General features: G+C 35.0%; 2 protein-coding genes across 2 annotated transcripts; one reads left to right on the top strand and one right to left on the bottom strand.

Moving 5' to 3' along the window:
• The first annotated feature begins 1,120 nt into the window (after positions 1–1,120).
• Positions 1,121–3,472, top strand: LOC114165763 (cytochrome P450 81E8-like). The gene is made up of 3 exons (XM_028050332.2): positions 1,121–1,681; positions 1,942–2,308; positions 2,691–3,472. The coding sequence occupies exons 1-3, from the start codon at positions 1,167–1,169 to the stop codon at positions 3,294–3,296; spliced, it is 1,488 nt and encodes a 495-aa protein (XP_027906133.1). The 5' UTR covers positions 1,121–1,166; the 3' UTR covers positions 3,297–3,472.
• Positions 3,473–21,047: 17,575 nt separating this feature from the next.
• On the bottom strand, positions 21,048–21,356 carry LOC114165213 (uncharacterized). The gene has a single exon (XM_028049873.1). It carries the CDS (start codon positions 21,354–21,356, stop codon positions 21,048–21,050), a length of 309 nt encoding a protein of 102 aa, XP_027905674.1.
• Between the last annotated feature and the right edge of the window lie 399 nt (positions 21,357–21,755).

Genomic DNA, 21,755 nt, shown 5'->3' with positions numbered 1-21,755 from the left:
GGGATGTGCATGAATTTGTGATCTTGACTGAATTGGTTTGCATTTGTCTTGTAAATGTGAAATTAAATTGATGAATTGGTCAACTTAATCCATATAATACATTTTAAACTTATATTTATGCTTATTATGAACCAAGAAACATGTAAAAATAATTAGATGAACCAAACTCACTATTTGATACACCTATGAAGTTTCTAATTTTATGTAAACTAGTTAGACGAGTCAAATTATTATTGAGCTATAGCAATAAAAAGACCTTAAAATTATAAGAAAAAGTATACCATGATAAAAATCCATCTAAATACACACAATCGAACTTTGAATTTGGTCAAAAGCCTTTTAAGATTCATTATTTTTTATATTAAATCTATCAGTTGATTCTCTTAAAAGAAGATTTCAGAAATATAATATATCTATATATATATATATATATATATATATATATATATATATATATATACTATTTAGTATTAAAATAATTAACTAATGATAATATTGAGAGAAAATACTGTTTTTAAAATTGAAATTCACTACAAAGGTTTTAACAATTAAAACAAAATCAAGTTTTGAGATATTGAATTCTTTGAATTCATTTAATTTAATTGTTGGCCTAATGTATATGTAAGACACGTGGACCAATATTAATTATTCATATTATAGTTGTACCTATTAAAATATATTAATTGTTAAAATACTATTTCATTATAAAAGTAATGAAAACAGAAATCAAGTTTTGAGATATTGAGTTCTTTGAAGTCATTCAGTTGTCGGCCTAATGAATGTATAAAATGTAGAGTAACATTAAACTTGTTAAAATACTATTTCTTCTTATTATGCCTCCGGCTAGATTAAATAGTTAGGTAATGTGAAATCTCATTACAGACGCATGCACCATATGAAGCCAACTGGCGGTATGGCTTGGTGCGGACCTTTTTGATTATATTATAAAATCAATTAATTAAAATCGTATTTACGAAATCCCCTATTTCAATTTGGAGTTGTTTTTTGCCAGCTACTTTGAACGACCATTAGCTCCGCCATTTTTTCTTGACTTTTTTATTTTGTTTTTGTCGAGCTTACCATTTTTCGGTCTTTATAAATTGACATGCATGGGAATGAGAAATGACAACCAAGAATCAATCAGTAGCAGAAGGAAAGCTTGAAGCATGGCTATGTTGTATTTGGCTTTGCTCATTCTGCTCTTTCTGTTTTCCCTGAAGCTCTTGTTCCAAACAAGAAGATTCAGAAACCTTCCTCCAGGACCAATGTCTTACCCTATAATCGGAAACCTCTTACAACTGAAACAGCCTTACCACCGCACATTCGCTCAAATGTCACAAAAATACGGCCAAGTCTTCTCTCTCTGGTTCGGTTCCCGACTCGTTGTCGTCGTTTGTTCACAATCCGCGGTGCAAGAATGCTTCACCAAAAACGACATCGTCTTGGCCAACCGACCTCACTTTCTCTTTGGCAAATACATCAGCTACGATAACAGCACCATCCTTCACTCTTCCTACGGCGACCACTGGCGCCACCTCCGTCGCATCTTGTCGCTCGAGGTTGTCTCAAACAACCGTTTGACCTCCTTCTACGAAGTCCGAAGAGACGAGATCATGAGGCTGGTGCAAAAGCTCGCTAACCTCTCACGCAACCAATTTACCAAAGTGGATCTTAAAAACATGTGAGTTTTTGTCATTTCAAAACATACGTCCATATCATGTTTCTAAACTATTAAAGGGTGCTCCATAAAAACACAATCAAAGACTAAGGCTAAAAATGGACTAAATAAGAGATAATTATTTACGTCTCCTCAAGGTTCGGAAGTAACAAATAAAATATGCTCTATCTTTTATAATTAGCAAAACTAGTTTATTCAATTACACATTTCTCTTACTTCTATTATTATATTAACATATATCTAATTAACATTTCTAAATTAAGGTTTATGGAAACGTCATTTAACACTATGACGAGAATCGTAGCTGGTAAAAGACTCTTTGGTGACGACTGTGATGTGAACGATGTGGAGAAAGCAAAAGAATTCAAAATTATCATTAAAGAGTTGGTGATATTAGCGGGAGTTAATAATCGTGGAGACTTCTTGCCTTTCGTGAGATGGTTTGATTTTGATAATTTGGAAAAGAAGCTAAAAGGATTTGGTAAAAGAACAGATGCATTCTTACAAGAACTCATCGAAGAGCGTCGTAATGGAAATAACAATGGAAATACTATGATAGACCATCTCCTTGCTCAACAACGATCGCAACCTGAACAATACACTGATCAAATCATCAAAGGACTTTCTCTGGTAATTAATGATTTCTTTAAATATGACTTTCGTCATTTTTATGTATAGAACACTAATTTATTTTTGAAAATGATAAAAATTATCATGATGGTCATAGTTATCCAAATAATAAATAGAAATATGTAAGTTGCAATATGTATGTCAATCTTCATAACTTAATCTAAAGTGTAATTTAAATTATAGCTTTAAAATAAATATGAATATTAAAACAACAATAAGTATATTTACTTACATAACAATTTTTTTCCCATTTTGTTTAGATTCAAAACAAAAAGAATTTGTTTTTGGGAGAGCCATTATCTAGTAATTAATTTCAAAGAAACTAAGAAAGATTTTTTCGCTTTTGTGGTGTATTGAATCTTCTTTTTTATTGATTTTACAGAGCTTGCTACTTGCCGGAACAGATACATCAGCTTTAACTTTAGAATGGACAATGGCTAATTTATTGAACCATCCAGAAGTTATAAAGAAGGCAACAAATGAAATAAACATTCATGTAGGATCAAATCGTCTCGTAGAGGAATCTGACATGTCAAAACTCCCTTATATTCAGTGCATTGTTTACGAGACACTTCGATTGCATCCTGCGGCTCCAATTTGGTCACCACATTTGTCTTCAGAAGATTGCACCGTAGGAAAATATAATCTCCCGAAAGACACAATTGTGTTGGTGAATGCCTGGGCTGCTCATATGGATCCAAAAATGTGGAATGAGCCAACACACTTTAAGCCTGAAAGGTTTGAAAAGGAAAGTGAAATAAATAGGTTACTTTCATTCGGGTTAGGAAGGAGGGCTTGCCCTGGATCAAACTTGGCTCAACGTACAGTTGGCTTATCCATAGCCTTACTACTTCAATGTTTTGAGTGGAAACGAATTGGTAAGGAAAAAATTGATATGTCTGAAGCAAATGGAATTACCATATCAAGAAAAAATCCACTGGAAGCTATGTGTCAACTTCGTCAAGCACCAACAGTTAAGGATATGTAATAATTTATGATGTTATTTGGTGTTGTTTGAAGAATAAACATATCGTAATTTATTGAGAATAAATATGTATGCAATAAACATTATGGAATGATTTGTAAGAGGTTGAATTAAATGTGATTCCATTGAGTGTAATATCTTTTAAGTTCTAGTTTTACAATAAATTCTTATTTTCTTTATATTATTTATTATAATAGTTGTCTTTTATAAACACCGATTACTCATGCAAGTCTTTTAATTCATGCCACTTTAATTTAATTTTTTTTAATTCAGAGATCATATTGTCTTTGATTTTATCCTTCATTAGTACAAACTTCAACTAACACAAATTAATAATATAGAAATCACCATGATTACCAATGTATAGACAAAGTTTTTCAATTTTTCTCCTTCACACAAAAATATGATTTAAGATCACTTATATCCAAATGTGAAAATTTGATTTTCCACTATCAGCATTATAAGTAATGAAAGAAGTAACTAGCCAAGAAGGGAGGTTAGATTGACCTTTTTTAAAACTTTAGTTCCTTTGAAACTTGTAAAAACACTTTTGATTGAATCGGAATGACCAACAACTCAATATACAATTACGTTTGGAACATGCATTATCATTCGATTGAAATCAAAGTTAACAGGTTGATTTAATTAAATAGAGAGTCAACTAGAAAAATAGTATTTTTCAATAGATTAAAACATAGAAACAACCAATTGAAATAATGGGAAATTATGCAGAAAAACAAAATTGATGATAAACTCATAAACAATTTTAGCTGCTTATCAAAATTGATTCCAATCAGTAATAAAAACAAAGTTACAACTTCAGATTATATAGAATCACACAAATATCGTACAAAGATTGCTAAAAACAGATTTCTTGAAACTTTTTATCAAACAACAAAGAGAGCGATCAAACAATTCCGCATATAATTTTATACTGGTTTACTCAAAATTGAGCTACATATAATTAGTCCAGGCAACCTTAGCTTGACTTTGCACTATTTCAAAAGATCACAATCCACCAAGATTACACTTTCAAAATATACAAAACAACACCAAAACTCTTGAATTCAACAATAATCTCAACAAAGCACAACAAGACTCCAACTTTCAGACCTGGAAACCCAACAAGAAACACCTAGAAACTTGAGAAAGACTAAACCTGGATGATGAACCAAACATCTTTCTCCAAGTCCCTACACCAAGCAAAAATGGTCCAAGAAATCAAAGATTACAACACGAATAGTTGTAAATTTGTATATTCCAAAGAGAGAGAAGTTTTCAAAAGTTCACACTAATTTCGCGCTCAAAATTGCAACTGTTGCAGCTCTATCTAAAAAATCACACTTTATAGTATATTTGTTAGCATATTCAATAGGTTGATTTATCTGTTCAATCTGTTGATTTCACTTGACTTAAGTGAAATTAGTTGATTGAAAGGTAATTCATCTTATTGAATATGTTAATAACAGAACTATAGCAACAAACCAATTAATCTATTAAAAACCCATTCAACAGGCAAAAATATTGTAATCGGACACAAAACACGTATACTATGTCAAATTATCTTCAAGTTAAGCTCCAATCTTTAAGATTTGAGATCTTTATGTGATAGTCAAATTTAACACACATACCAAGCTTGATCAACACATTTCATCAATCTATTAAGACTCCATATCTTTATCAAATTTGTTTATGCAATATCTTCATCAAACTTTCAAGCATAAAAGTCATTTGTGCTAAAAATCTGCCCTGATTTGGTGAAGCCAGTCTCCATTGAATTGATGAATCAACATCTATTTTTATGAAAAGATCTTCCATTGAGTATTAAGCTTGTGAATTTGAAATATATAACATAAAGCAGTGCACACAAGATAACAAACACACACAAATGCACATGCTCCCCCTATCACTAGTATGATTTGTCATATCAAAATTTGGTTCATTAATTTTCAATTCAATTCCTTAATATTTCTTTTCATTTCCTTAATTTCCCCCCTTTTGGATTCATCAAATAGAATTAAGGCAATCAAGAATGAGAATAATAACAAGTAGTTTCATTAAGTGAAAGCCACAATACAGAGACCAAAATTCATAACAGAATAGAATTAAACAACATGCTAAATTTTAAAAATATCTGACTGAAAAAATAGCAAAACAATTAAACAACAATGCAACACCATATATGTAATGCACGATCCTGAAAACCAACCCAATCAGTCATCTTGATGATTGTTTTTGGTAGGGAATAAGGTCAATAGATCATGGATGCCATGAATTTGATCATCCAATTCATGGAACCTTTCATTGCAAAAGTTGGACGTGTATATTGAGAAAGATTGAGTTTATGCAGTGAATGGTGCAACAGAATGCTTACTTCTAAGGAGAAGAAGGATCCCACAACACCACGTGAAGAACCAACATGAGTATCAACAATAGTTACAAGAGCTGTAGTAGAGACTTCATCTGCATCTTCATAATTGGGCACTTCATCTTTATGAACATACTAATCCCCAAAGGGAACAAACTTCATTTGCTTAAGTGAGCAACCATAGGTCCCATTTACTTTAGTCGTCCTTTGAGCATATTCACCACTTTTGTTTACACTATTGGACTTGCAAATCCTAGAGATAAGGAGCGGGTAAGGCAGATGATATGATGAATATCTTGGCTTTGAGCATGGTGTCAATGATTAAGCTAGACCAATAAATGAGTACATGGTTGAGCAACCCATAAATTATAAAAGGTTCAACTTTTGCGCATTAGGTGTGATTACTGCCTTTGGGACATAGAATCCAAACAATTAGATAGTGAACGAGTCTCTCATCCATCTTGAGGCCACCTACAAGGAGCTGTTTTCTTACGTTATGTTGAGGATTGCATAAGAGCAATCTATAAGCTAGTAGCCTATTGAACCCTTCAATCCTTGTGAGAATTTGCAAATCATCTTCTTTGGTGGGAAATTTTTACATTTTCACAAATATCATTATCTAGAATGATATTGACGCCTTTTACCTTGCTGAAGGCTACTCCATCTTTGTATTTGAAATTATAGAAGAAAAATCTTACTAGATCAAGATAGTATGTGGCTTACATTTCCACAAAATATTTAATGTCTTGAACATCAAAAAGAGAAGGAAAATGGAACATAGAAGCGATGAACCATCGAGAGTTGATGAACTTGGAGTGATTATGGCTTTGTCTTTCAATAGATTGATAAATTTTGTTCTTTGTTCTTCATCAGAAATCCATCCTTCAATGAAGGCATTTCTGGATGGAGATTGAGTGGAGGGATGAGCACTTCTTCTTCTGGTTAGGGATCTTCCTACGAGATGGTTCAGCCATGGAAAATGAAAAGGAAATGGGGAGTGGATGAAAATTTGAGAGAAATTTGAGCTTGAAGAGAGTTTAGGGTTCAACGAAGAGAGAATAGTGAAAACTGAGAATTGGATAAGGAATTAATCGATTTCAACAACGTAGATTTATACCCTAATGTTCCCAATGGTCAGATTGTAGTTTTCAACACAATCTAGTCGTTACAACAACTAGTTTTCCAAATTTTTCGTCCAACATCGCGTGATAATCGATTATTGTAAGATGATAATCGATTATCGTTTCAAAATTTTTAAATCCTGAAAGTTTTGATGAGCATATAATCGATTATCTTAAGTGGACAATTAATTATTCCAAAGGAAATTTAAACAATTTATACTGAAGTCATTTTAATAGATTATCTTCTATTTAATCGATTATTCTAGAGGAATTTTTAACTATGTATGAAGGTGGATAATCGATTATTCCTTGTGATAATAGATTATCACAACGTCAATTTTTGGAAAATTCAAAAATCTAAGTTTTTGCTTTCTTAGGACACTTTTGGTATTCCCAAATCTCTCCTAAGTTCATAAAACCTATTTTTGGCTAGGGGTTTGGTGAAAATATCTGCTAATTAATGCTTAGTGTCTACATATTATATTATACAATGTCCTTTACTTTTGTGATTCCTAAGAAAATGATGTCTAATCTCTGTATGCTTGGTCCTAGAGTGCATTATAAGATTTTTTGTCAAATTTATAATCCTCCAATTTTTCTTTCATCCATACAATTTGAGCACTACAATTGCCTACAATAATGTATTCAACCTCAGTAGTTGATAAAGCACACAAGCTTGTTTCTTGGAGTGCCAAGAAACTAGTGAAAATCCTAAGAGATGACAAGTACCACGAGTACTTTTCCTATCAATTTTACAACTATCATAATCAATTTTCCTATCAATTTTTACTCCAATAAGATGTGATTCTTTAGGATTAGCCTGAAATCTAACACATGTAAGACCTGGGAAAATTAAATAGTTATTTAATTAATTATTTAATTAGGACGGGTAATGAGAACATTTAAAGCAATAAATGTGAGGAGATATGACGTGGAAAAGTACTAGCTCAAGTGGTTGAGAGTACTTTATGTGTGTGTGAGGACTTGGGTTCGAGTCCTATGTGTGTCACTTGGATGTTAGTTAAATTATGCGTTTTGTGTAATTATATATTGAATGCGTGATGTGATGATAAATTCTTAGAATGGTAGGAGTTATCATGAAATATGGATTGGTTGAATGGTTTGGCCTTGGTTGGGTATGTGCATGAGTGTGGGTTCAAACCTTGTTGAGAACTAAATAATTTCTTTTTGCCAAATTTTTCCTTGTGCATGAATGTGAAAGGGTTAGAAACCTAGCAGCCAAGGGAGAGGTAACCTAAGGGCTGGAAAACAGAGGGTTAATTAAACATTTGGTTAGCCTTAGTATCATTTGTCATTTAAAATTCGTGTAAGACACTAAAGGAGCAATTAAGTTAGAGTGATAGTGAGAGACAAGGTCATAAGAAGAGAAAAATAGCATTGTGGGTTCGTGTTAATGATAAGCAAGGGTTTTCCAGAGGATTGGGGCTGATAGAGTGAGGTGGTGAGGTTGAAATCGCAAAGGTTGGAGTGGAAAGCAAAAGGCTAGGAAGGTTTTGGTGAAGGGATAGGCATACAGATTCGAATTTGGCAAGGAATCTAGGTAAGGGGAGTTGCTCTGTGTGTTTTCTTTTAGTTATATCAATTACACTGTGCCTCATGATCGAAATTGCATGTAATCTATCAGTTTGCGCACTGTTTTATCGAGGTTTCTGGGTTTTTCCCAGAAACTGCCTAGCGGTTCAATCCCTACCGCCAGGCGGCACATCAGTGATGAGTTTTTGTTCTTGTTTTGGTTTGAACCGCTTGACGGCGATGAATTCCTGCCAGGCGGCACGACTCCGTTCGCGATCTTTGTTGATGTTTGTTGCTATTCGTGCTAGTGCGTATGTGTTTCTGTGGTTGATGTGAAGGGGTTTTATTGGACACCTTCCTGGATTGAAATGGATTACTCAATTGCGGAATGAAAAGGGTTGGGGGATGATCATGTGTGAATTGATTTGGGTTGCACATGAAGGTGAGTATAGAGCCACTTTTATGAAACGAATTGAGGGTAGGAAGCTAGTAAGTGATGCAGGTATGGTTGTTTCATGGTGACTGAACTGGTCGGGATGGAAATTGAAAAAAAGGGATCGAATGCGTAATAGGAGTGGAGGATTCTGTGATTTTGCAGAACAGTGGTGTACCGCCTGGCGGTGCGCCGCTTGCCGCCAAGCGACGATGAGTGCAAACACAATTTTTGCGTGACTAAAATGAGGATAAGGGGGTGGAATTGAGTAATATTGGGATGACTTATGCTTTTAGACACATATTGATAAATATGTGATAGATCAATAATCTGTAATATAGAGTTAGGGTAGTTGGATTAAGTATGAAGGCATGAGCATAAAATAGTAAGATTGTAAGGGAGTGTGGTACTGTGATAAAGCAATTTGAGTGGAGAGTGTAGTGTGGAAATGTGTACTGTGTGGTTGTTACTAGAAAATAGAAGAGCTTATGGCATAATGTTGGAAGAAGTTAGTGCATTGTAGGTATGATAGTAAGTTTGGAATGGAAGTTGTAAGTACTACGATCTGTCAAGAGGTTAGCTCAGGAACCAGAATGGGAGTGGGGTTAATCAATATTGTTTGGCTACCTTAGAGAGAGTAGGTAAGTGTGGGCTAATCTGCAAGAGAGGCGAAAACAGAGAGTGGAATGGTACTGTCACAGCGCCTGGCGGCTGGACTGGGTGCGCCAGGCGGTCGAAGACCCAAAAAGGGAGTCTGTAGAGGCTGGCGCCTGGCGGTGAGACCAGATCCGCCAGGCGGACGTGAGACAGTGAGCTTCTGTTGGAGGCCATAGCGCCTGGCGGTGGGACGTAAATCGCCAGGCGGCCTAAACATGTTTCGCCAGGCGGCACTGGTTGACGCACCACGCGCATTGCGTGGCAAGTTATGAGCTGTGTGTGTCATTTTTAACTGATAATGATGCTTTGCTTGGATCGGGAGATGCTGTGCCATGAGCGGGTAGGTTCATGGATGGTGTTTGACATGTGATGATATGAACGGGGAGGTTCATATCTAGTTACTCTCACGTGGGGATACGAGCGAGGTAGGTTCGTATGTTTCGTGCTCACGTTGAGAGATGCCACGTGCGGGGAGGTACGGGAGCTGGTGGATCACATGTGTTGGACTACGAGTGGGCAGGTCCGTAGAGTAGGACTACGAGCGGGGAGGTTCGTAGAGGCAGGACCACGAGCGGGCAGGTTCGTCTGAGCATCATGTTCCCGAGCTCTAGAACCATGAAACGCAAAAGATCCATGAAACGCAGAAGATCCATATTTTCTTGAGTTTTCTTCTTAGCTCTTAGGATTTCAATGGCTGTCATGAGTAACTAATCTTCTCTCTTGGGATTGAATGTAATCAATTCAAACTTGGATGTAATCTGGTGATATTTATATATAGCATTTCTGTTTCTATTCAATATTGGTATTATTGTTCTGTTCTTAATGCTTGATTCTATCTACTCAATATATCATTCACATATACTTGAATAAGTAAGATGTGATCACCTACTCTTTTAATAAACAAAGTTGACTCAATTTTTCCTTTCTCAAAATCTTTTTCTAACAAAAACATGCTTAATCTTTCATACTAGGATTTAGGTGCTTGTTTCAATCCATGAAATGATTTCTTTAACTTATAGATGTGATTAGGAAACTTATAGTCCTCAAAACTAAGGGGTTGTTCAACATACACATCTTCTTTAATAAATCCATTTAGAAAAGCACTTTTAGCTTTGATTATCCCCTAGATAACCAATTATTAGCACGAAACTTTGATTTTAAAAAACCTCTCTAGAATAATCGATTATCATAAATGAAAATCGATTATCTCTGGCATTTGTAACTTGTGTTTTCAGCTCCTTAACCTAGTTTTTAAGAAATCTATTTATAGAGCACTTAACCCATTTTGAAATCAACCTTTTTGAGCATCAAAAGTTTAGTGGTGTGATTGCAAAGAAATTACTTAAGTGTTTTAAAAATGGGCTTTTAAAAATATAGTGTGGATAGAGCGATAACTTTCACCAAGTGGGTCTTGGGGGATTGAGAACTACTGTTGTTGGTACGAAAGCTATTCATCCTTTGTATGATTTAGAAGAGGTGTTATTCATCTCCTGTGTCTTCAAGAAAGGTGTTCTCTAAACCCTATACCTCTCTTACCTAATTGTACTATGGTTTATTTTAGTGATTTAGTTAATCTCTTTGTTTAAGATAATAACAACTGGACATAGGGTTTTTGATCTAAACCAGTATAAATATTTTATGTTCATCTTCTTCCTTACTCTATTTATTAATATGTAGTTACTTTAAATTAAAGAATCTTTTAATTTAAACGGTAAATTTTTGGAAAAATTTTAAATTCTTAATTTTTATTAAATAAACCAATTCACTCCTCTTGGTTTTTTCCACACCCAAACATTCCTCTATGTGATTCTAATAGATGAAGAGCCAAACTTTTAAAGTTGGAATAAGCACGACCTCTATCTTCTAAAGGTTTGTATGGAACAATCTCTATTGGTTCAATAGTGGGTTCATCCTCATCCTCTTGATTAGACCCACTTGGGCCAACTTCATGGTCATTTTCTCCACCAGTTGTTGCTTCACTAGTACCTCATGTTGTTTAGACATTGCCAGCCTTAATAAATCCTAGTGCACTCCTCCAACTCATCTTCTACATCAACACCAAAATATTCTATGAATTTGGAGATCAATACCACTTGTGGGATCTTGAAGTCTGTGAGCCTCTTGGCCTTTATCATGTAGTCTCGGATCACGAAAGTCCAATCCACTTGGATGTGGATTTGGATGCGGTACATGAGAATCAAATCACCCTCATTCAAGTTTGAAAAATTGTTGCCACGAGGTACCAATGACAATCATGGTAAGTAGCCTCTTGATAAGTGTCTAAAATACGTAAAATTTCCATATAAACTTGATATTTATCATGCTTTAATTGATCATATTTTGTAAGTAAACAACCCATTTTAGCATATAATTACAGAATAAGTTACTAAAAAGAAGAAAATTAATAAATTGATGAATTTTGATGATTTTGCAACAATTTCTCGAAGAATTAAAAATGATACAGTTTGCCCCAAAATTCATAGTTGAGCTCTAGTAAGTCGGTCAGGGAAGGATCTAGAACATTGTGCTCAACACTTAAGGAGGTGCATGGCTGAGCCACGAGAGATGTGCTCACCATTTAAGGCAGTGCATGACTAAGCCACAAGAGAATGTGCTCAACACTTAAGGTGGTCCGTGGTTGAGCCACAAGAGAATTTGCTCAGCATTTAAAGCGGTGCATAACTAAGCCATACGAAAATGTGCTTAGCACTTAAGGCGGTGCATGACTGAGCGCTAAAAGTTGGGTTGAGCATTGCCTAAAAATTTCTATAAATATAGACCTTGGGTTCTCATTTGATGCATTAAGTGGAGGCTAAAAAATGTAGCAGTAGTATAGAATAGGGTTTGTTAGGAAAAATGGAGATACTCTTAGTGTAAATCTTATGTGTAGATGCTGCTGTAATTACATTGTAATATTCTATGAGTAGTTGAACTCTCTCGTGCCCAAGTTTGATGTAATTAATTCTGATTCCATATACTTCTACTTCTTGGGTATTTATCTTTGCTTTCATTCAATTGTTTATAGTTTGATTTATGCTTAATGATGACTTGATCACTCATCTTATTTCACGGGTTTGATTTGAGTTGGAAGATTGGTCTCAACTTGTGTAGAGGAATTGAGGACTCATCCTATTTCACTGGTTTGGATTGAGTTGAAAGAATGATCTCAAACTAAGGTCCAATCAATCATCATACTTGTACTGATGCTTATTTAGTATCCAAAGAGGATGTTGGAGAGAGTCTTGCACATTAAAGCAAGGATTCATTCTACAAGAGTTTAGGAATCACACTGAGTTTGAAGTCCTCAGGTTCTAGTGTATGAAGGATGAACCTTGATCTACATAGAAAGAGTACTCCCAGGACATTGAATGATTTGCATAATAAATTAACAAAATGGTAATGGTATAGTGGAAGAAGATGAGATGAAATCAATTCATAGCCCCTACTCCACTTAATCTAATTACTACTATCTATATTTACTTGCATTCTTTATCACAAACCAAAAACCCAAAAATCAAACTACCAATATACTTACTAAATCCTTGTGGATATGACACTTGTTGATACTACTACGTACTAGTACACTTATTGGGAAATGGTTTTGTGAAACAATCATCACCTCTCATCCACCTTAAGACCACCAACATGAAATGTCCTGATTTCTCCTCCAGGATTCCTAATACATTGTCCATAATACTACACCTTTTTGAACTCTTCAACAACACCAGTCTCACCTTTTCCTCACCTAGACTCCTATTTTCCTTAGTCCAGACACAAGAGCAAAATTCCAAAGTAAAATTAGGAATTTCATTTCAAGTCACTCACTGATTAATTAAATTATTAAATTTAGGATATTTTTTTAAATATGGGTGGGTTGGTGGGTCATCTCACAATAACCCTGCTCGAATCCGTATAACCCGCGAGTTAAGTGAGTTAAACCTGTTTATTGGTAAAATATTGACATGTCTAGTTTTTGGTTTCAAGTCGAATATTTTGGGAGTGATGGTGATTTAAAAATAGTGAAACTCAATTATTTTAATATTAAAAGGCTTTATTATAAATAGTTTTGTTATAAACGAGTTTTATTATTTTAAGACACCTCATCAAACAAAGACGGTAAGATTGATGCTTAGGGCGAGCTCTTCAATTCGGACCAATCAATTTCTTCATCTACGTAAGTTGACTTTCAACCCATTTTCTTTGTATTTTCTATTTTTTTGTTGCATGTGAGCCTTCGTCCACTTGCATGCGTCTTTTGAATCATAACGATATGTCTTAATCGTTTTTGTGTTGTTTCTAGGTATAAATAAAACATTATGTGATGCTAAAGGTGTTCTGGTGTTCCTAGAGTTGTTTGGGTCTTTAGAACCGCTTGCTTAGGTAAGGGAAGCTAGTTGTCTTTTGTATGCGTGAGTTTGATGTTTTACGTGTCTATGGTTGATTACATTTGATGATAAAATTGAGCTAATATGGTGAATCTATTTGGCATGTATGATTGATGTATTTTGGATTGCTTGATCAATTGTTGCATGTTGTTGTTTAATCATGTGGTAATTGGAAGTAGTGGTGGATCTTGACCAACAACGTTGGGGGAGCCAAAATAATACATCCAAAATTTATACATTTCATTATTGTCACTAATATAATAAAAATTAATACATAACTTAGTATAACAATAACTAAAAAAGAAATCACAAATATCTAAAAGATTGCCCTTCGTTCCTTCAGATCCTTGAACTCATCAATAGTTGAATCAGAACTAAAATTTTTCAGCTATTTCTTTTTCAATGTAAATAATCATATTGTCGGCTAGAAATTCATCTTCCATTTTATTCCGCAATCTTGTTTTGATAATCTTCATTGCAGAAAATGATCTTTCAGTTGTAGCGGTAGAGACAGGAAGAGTTAAAATAAGACGAATTAAATGATGAATCAAGTAGAATGTCCTTGACTTTCCTGTTCTTGCCAAAGATTGACATAATTCAAGCATAGTTGATTAAATCTTCAAATCTGGATGGTTAGGAGCATCAATAATAAAATGTTGAAGTTGAAATTTTAAACTAATCTTCTCTTGCTCACTAAAATCTAAAGGATAATATTTGTTCACAAGAGTGTATATATCCTTAATGTTAAAAGGTTTATAAGCATCCTTAGGAACTAAAGCATTGCTTAGAGTTAAAAGTTCCATTGTTTGCTCACTAAACCTGTCATTTAATTCTTGCAACTGCTTGCCCATTGTAACAAGAAATATATTCACCCTAAAATGATGTTCCATAGTGACATGATCTTTTTGATGTCGAGAATGGCCATGACGTGCAACATAAGTAGAATTAAAATCAGGAATATCAATGTCATGTTGTTCACAAAAGAATACCACACCTTTCAATAGATCTTGCCAACCATCCTCCTTTTACTTTTGAATCAAAATTTTAGTAGAATAAACCAATTGCATAACATTTAGTATATCCTGAGACTGTTTCTGTAAAGCTTGGCAAAGACCGTTAGTAATTTCCATAATCTCTTTCATCATGTGTAAAATTAATATGAACTCAAATAAAGAAAACATATTAAATGCAGCATCAACATCACCCCTTTGAGAATAACTTTTTGAAGAACCAGACAAGATGCATTATATAGCTTCATCATACTACAAGATGCCAATTTGATTCTTTCTTTTACCAGTTTCAAGTTCACCCATTTCTAACAATTGAGTTATTCCATCTAATTCAACAGCTTGTAACTCATCATGACGTTTAGTAGAGGAACACACAATATTTACAATAAAAGCCAAATTTGAAAAAAATTGAGACTGGAATGACCTCTCTTGAAGCAGCCACCAAAGCAAGTTGTAGTCTCTAAGCAAAATAATGCACATAATAAGCATAAGGATTATCATTGAGAAATAATGCTTGCAATCCATTCCATTCTCCCCTCATATTACTAGCACCATCATACCATTGACCGTGGATCTTGGAAACATCAAGATTATGCCTAGAGAGATCGACAATCAATTCTTTTTTTTAGAGTGGCGGCTGTTGTATCCTTAACATGCACAGTATAAAAAATCGTTCTTTTATATTACCATCCTTATCTACGAATCTCAAAACAATAGCCATTTTCTCTTTTTTAGATTCATCATGTGCTTCATCAACAATTATGCAAATTTTAGACTCTCCAATTTCTTCTCGAATGTGACTTCTTACTTTTCTAAAGAAATGTGCAAGATTTCTTTCTGAATATGATGAGAAGTATACTTAGTATTATACAGAGCATTTTCTAACACAACTTGTGCCACTTTATTATTATATGATGCTAGAAGTTTAATCATTTCAAGAAAGTTACCTCTATTACTTGACTCTGGTGTTTCCTTGTGGTCTCTAAATGCACAAGCTTGAAATGCTAGCCAATAAATTGTGTCAATAGAGGTTTTGAGCCGTAAACGGTTCTTGCAGATTTGTTCTGAACTTTGAATATTTATAATGTTATTAATGTGCATAGATTGATTCAACAAGTCCTCACAAGCTTTCATTGCATTGTTATGCGGTGAGTAAAGATTATCTCCAATGTGGTTGAGAAATGCACATCTTTTTCCTGCATTAACCTTTTTCCATGATTTAAATATTTGTTTAGTAAACACATCTGACCCAAAACGACCATCTGGCTTTGAACTAAATAGATAACATGCCAAATAATAAGCTTCATCATTAGGCGAGGAATACTCTAGTCAAGAAGGAAACATTTTAAACTAATTAGATTGAAATCTCCTTGGATGTTTTTTCTTAGAATAAGGATAGTTTTGAAGTTGCCTTTGATATGGACCCCATTTTAAATAAGCTCTTCGAATCTCATCTCTTTGGCTCATTGGATATTTCCATATTTGAAGACGTTTTCCTGGATCACGTTCCAAAGAATTATTATGAAACTCCTCACCTATAATTCTTTGAACCTTAAAAAGGGGCTCCTCTAATTGAACAATTGGATCAGTAGTATCATGCTTCAAAATATTTGGAAGAGTTGAATTTGTCATGTTTTCATATTCACGGGTAGGTTCCCTTTTATCACTTTTAAAAAATGAATATATTCTTTTATTCTTCATCAATATACCTATTTAAAAAAATAACACTAAAAAATAATTTATCATAATCTAATAAAAAATTGAGAGACATAAATACTAAAAGAAAATTCGATTATAATCAAACCACACTTAAAATTCAATTATAAAAAACACACAGTACAATCATTTTTTCTTCTATGTTCGTAAAATAAAAAATTAATATAAAAGAGACTCATTAAATAAATTATTAAACTAATATTTCACAATCAAGTGAGACAAAAGAGAATTACCTTCTTCTTTATTTCTTCGAGAATGGAAGAGAATAGTTGAGAGATTAGAGCAAAATAATTGATCGTTTTCTCTTCACAAACAAAAGAAATTAGGTAAGAATGGAAGATGAGAACAATTTGTAAGAAACTCAAAGTATAGACGTACAATGGAACCACAGTTAAAATATGGTTATAAAAAATAAATAGTACAATACTTTTTCTTCTATGTTCATAAAATAAAAAATAATATAAAAGAGGCTCATTAAATAAATTATTGAACTAATATTTCACTATCAAGTGAGACGAAGGAATTACCTTCTTCTTTTCTTCCTCGAGGATGGAAGAGAACAAAGGAGAAATAAGAGAAAAAATATTAGATATTTTTCTTTTCAGAAACAAAAGAAAACAGATGAGAATGAAATACGAGAACAATTTATGAAAAACACAAACTATAATGAAAACAAATAATAAAAAATATCATGATAAATCTTTTTAATCTTTATTCTTTATTATATTTGATTATTTATTAGTATTAATTATTATGTTGATAAAAGAAATAAAATATTTTATTTAATATTTATATCAAAAAAAAAATCAAAATACTTAATATCTATAATAAAAAAAATCAAAGTACCTATTATAAAAAAATTCAAATTTTTTTTTTGGGGGGGGGGGGGGGGGGGCATGGCTCCCCTATACCATAATAATCCGCCACTGATTGGGAGAAAGTAGAATCTTAGTCATTGATCAAATTGGTACTAGCTCCTATGTTTTGGAAATTGTTTTTATTTGGAACAGGCACGGACTTCCCAAAAATCATAATTTTTATTTGCTATGAATTGATGTGGCATTGAGCGACAATTCTCACCGTTGAGCACCACTTTTTGCACATGGTTAGGTGCTGAGTAGCGCCCAGTAGTCAGACGAGAAAATCCTTTGGTCATAATTTTACTCATTTGCAGATTTCCATGTATGCTAATATCTGTCTCAATGCTTAGTCGTGGTCAATCTTCTTCTGCCTCGTCTTTGCGTTTTTTATTCCTCTTAGGTTTATTTCATAGTTTATTAGGATTAATTTTTTTTCAACGTTTTCCTCTGTAACATCGCGACCGGATATTATGAATTTAAAATAATAAAATAATAAAATAATAAATAAATCGCATTTAATGAAATACCATTTCCCAAAAATGCGGAAAATTTAAAACTTTATTACATCTTTATGAAATATGTAAGGCCCAATTATTTTCTGCCCTTATATTTTTGGACTGCCTCTAATCAGTTGGGCCTAGGGCTGGCCCATAGGGAGACAAAGACCCTAAACTGCCCTAACCCAACTCATTCCCTTCATTTTCAGAAATCAGTCTCCGTCATTCTCTCCTAGAGTAGTTGCAACTCTCTGTTAGGGTTTGGACCTCCTTCATCTTCAAGCTAATTCAACTTCGTTTTCCCTCCACCTTCTTAATCCGTTCCTAGAGTTGTTGTACACCATTGTTTGGTGTCAAAGTCTCGTACTAGATCTTTCCAGGTAAGGGAAGCTAGGGTCTTTAGTACTTTCCGTAAATCTACCTGTTTTCAGCCTTGTTTCATGTTTTTTATGGATTGTATGCTACCGTGAATGTGTGGAATTCCTGGTTATATTGTTTGGATTTGTATGTGGGGCTGATGCAGGGAAAATAGTAGCGAGAACTGATGCTCTCGCCCAAGCGAGCCTGTCTCATCTAGGTGAGATTAGCAGGAACATACCGATGTTCATACTCGAGCTCTCGCTCAGGCGGAGGGCTCTCGTTTTGAGCAAGGTGACATCTCACTTAGGCGAGAGGGGGTCGCCTAAGCGAGAACCCGTGGGAACTTGAGATGCGTCGTTGTAGTTTTAGCCCAGTGAGGAACCTCACCTTTGGGCGAGGGGTGGTCTCGCTAAGGTGAGAAGGGTTCGCCTAAGCGAGAACTCGCAAAATCAGCAAACCTCCATGTTGGCAGTCCCGCCTAAGCGAGGGCCTGTCGCTTAAGCAAAAGTTCCCTTTCGGTTGAGCCAGGGTCCATGGCTTGAGCGAGGCTATTGCAAGGGTTTGCTCTGTGCCTGTTCTTTCCTCTGTCTTTGGTTGGTGATTACTTGTATGATTGTATTACCCTGTTAAGGCATGAATTGGTTAACTATGCATGTGTTAAGTGGTTTTTGGGCTGGAAATAATGAGTTTGGTATGATCTTGGTATGCATTATGAATGAAGGATTGGTTATAAATGTTGGCATGAGATTGGTATGCATGATAATTACATACTTGGTTGGTGGAACATGATGTCGGTATGATTAGGACGCAATTCCATGATAGTTTCGTAGTGGTGCCTCATTGGTCAAGGCGTAATTCAATGAATCTCTCTAAGTGAGATCTCATGGTGGTGCCTCATTTGGTCAGGACATAATTCCATGACACCAGTTAGTGGAAGTTCATGGTGGTGCCTCATTTATATAATTTAGTAAGGATTCAAGGTAAGGATTGCATCCTGACACTCTAAAGAGTTAGTTAGTCTCACACAAAGCGTACTGACTCAAGTGGTGACACTAGCAAGAGGTTTGGAACACTTTAAGGGCTAACCTTGTGCTTGCGGGAAATGAAACACTATAACAATTAGCTTGGTAGAGTAGTAAAGGCTACCACAAGTGCAAGCATCTGCTGAATCTGACTAATTATATGTATCCGGATGAGTCGTGTCTTGAGTCTTAGTGTATTGTTTGTAAGTCATAACATGATTGGTTGACGTGTGTATCTTGTACTATGAAATTGTAAGTAATTGTATGATAAATCATGTTTTGCTCTAGCTTACCCAGTGCTTGTTTGATTGTAATGTGTGTAGTTTCTCTTTTTTGCGATGATCATCAAATTATTGATGTGCGCAGATGCGAGAACTTCTCGTGGTCAACAGGAAAATGGTGATTCCGCTGCGTAGCCTCTGTGGGCTATGACCCATGTATTGTCTTGTTTTTTACACCTTCTTTGTATATTGTCGACCCCTTACACTATTTTGGTTACTGGCATCGTGGTGTGCCTTAATTTCTATTTTTGTTTCTTTTGGATAACTGTAAGGAGTAGTGTCTATACTCCAGGACCTTGCCTCTTATATTATTTGTGTGACATTTCCTTTAATTAGGGTTATTAATTAAATGGGGTGTTCCAAAACACCTCAATTCATAATTATATATATAAAACTCAAATACATAACCAGAGTCTAATAATGTGAAAGTTTACAAATAAATTAAAACGATAAGCTTAAGAACATTGGATAAATCTTTTCATCCTAGACTAGCCCGGCTCCGACTCTATGCTTCACCAGATCCACCTACAACATCATCTGCTCTCGTGTACCGCATACACGATCATCGCCAAAAACAAGCAGATAGGATAAGCTAACACGTCTCAAGACTACCAAACTCGTCAGCATATTACTGAGGAGAGCAATCTATCTGGACCCTTCCGTACACACCACAACGTGCACACTCACACTGGTAACACTTGCCAACCCGAGCCACAACTCAAGAGTTCCTCGTCTTCATCCGCCATCCCGAGCCACAACTCAAGGGATGCCATTCTGAGCCACAACTCAAGGAATGCAGCTTCTCTTTGCTCAAAATTGCGATTTCAGATGATTCCCTAAGCTGCCCTATGTTTTTCTCCCTATATTTCCTTCTCTCTCTTACTCTAAATTCCCTTGATTAATCACCATAAAATAAAAAAAGAAAATTGCCATTAAATAGAGTTTAATGACCATTCAAGGTCCATTTAGTGGCTGATTTCTAGCCTCCCTTGGCTGCCCATTGTCAACTAGGGTTTCTCTACCCTTTCACCTTCATGCCAAAACTAATTTTAGCAAAAGGAAAGTTAATTTGTGTTTACCAAGATTCGAACCCATAACCATATCAATGTCAAATTCAATGCATAATCATTCAACCAATTCATGTTTCATGATAATTCTTAAAATTCTAAGTTTATATTATCACGCATCACGATCAAACATATTATTAAAAAAATAATAAATAAATTAACACATAAATGGCATACTTAGGACTTGAACCCAAGTCCCTTCACACAATCAGGTATACTCAACCATTTGAGCTAGTACTTTTCCACATCATACCTTTCAGAATTAAATGCCACACAGGCTCCCACTACCCGCATTTATTAATTAATTAAATTTCATGAGTCTTACATTCCCCTCACCTTATAAAATTTTCGTGCTCGAAAATTAAACTTACCATGGAATAGGTGTGGGTATGCCTTCTTCATGAGCTCTTCCATCTCCCATGTCATCTCCTGGGTCGCCTCATCCTAGAGAACCTTCACCGTTCGAATCTCCTTTCCTCTGAGTTGTTTGACTTGAGAATCTAGAATTTTCACCAGTCCAACTCCAATCGTCAGGTCCTCGCGCATCTGAACATCACCCTCCTCCAGCACATGAGTAGGATCTGCAATGTACTTCCTTAGCTGTGATACATGGAAGACGTTGTGCAGATTTGCCAAGTGAGGTGGCAAGGCTATCTCATATGATTCTTGTCCAATTCTCCTCATGATTTGGTACGGAACAACGAATTGAGGCGTCAACTTCCTCGACTTGATAGTTCTCCCTTTTCCTGCCATCGGGGTAACCTTGAGGAATACATGATCACCGGCTTAAAACTCAAATGGCCTTCTCCTCTTATGTGCATAGAACTTCTGCCGACTCTGAGTTGCACGCATCTGATCCTGTATCACCTTCACTTTTGTGCAAATTTGCAAAGTGAGGTGGCAAGGCTATCTCATATGTTGCTTGTCCAATTCTTCTCGTGATCTGGTACGAAACAACGAATCAAGGCATCAACTTCCTCGACTTGAGAGCTCTTCTAATTCCTGCCGTCGAGGTAACCTTGAGGAATACATGATCACCGACTTCAAACTCAAATGGCGTTCTCCTTTTATCTACATAAGACTTCTGCCGACTCTGAGTTGCATGCATCTGAGCCTGTATCACCTTCAATTTCTCAGTTGTCTACTGTAGAA

The sequence above is a fragment of the Vigna unguiculata genome, chromosome 10 (assembly GCF_037176805.1).
Source record: "Vigna unguiculata cultivar grain cowpea cultivar isolate G323 ecotype 2 chromosome 10, ASM3717680v1, whole genome shotgun sequence".
NCBI classification, from domain to species: Eukaryota; Viridiplantae; Streptophyta; class Magnoliopsida; order Fabales; family Fabaceae; genus Vigna; species Vigna unguiculata.
The sequence above is the reverse complement of the archived record's forward strand: the minus strand, read 5'-3'. Positions and strand labels throughout refer to the sequence as shown.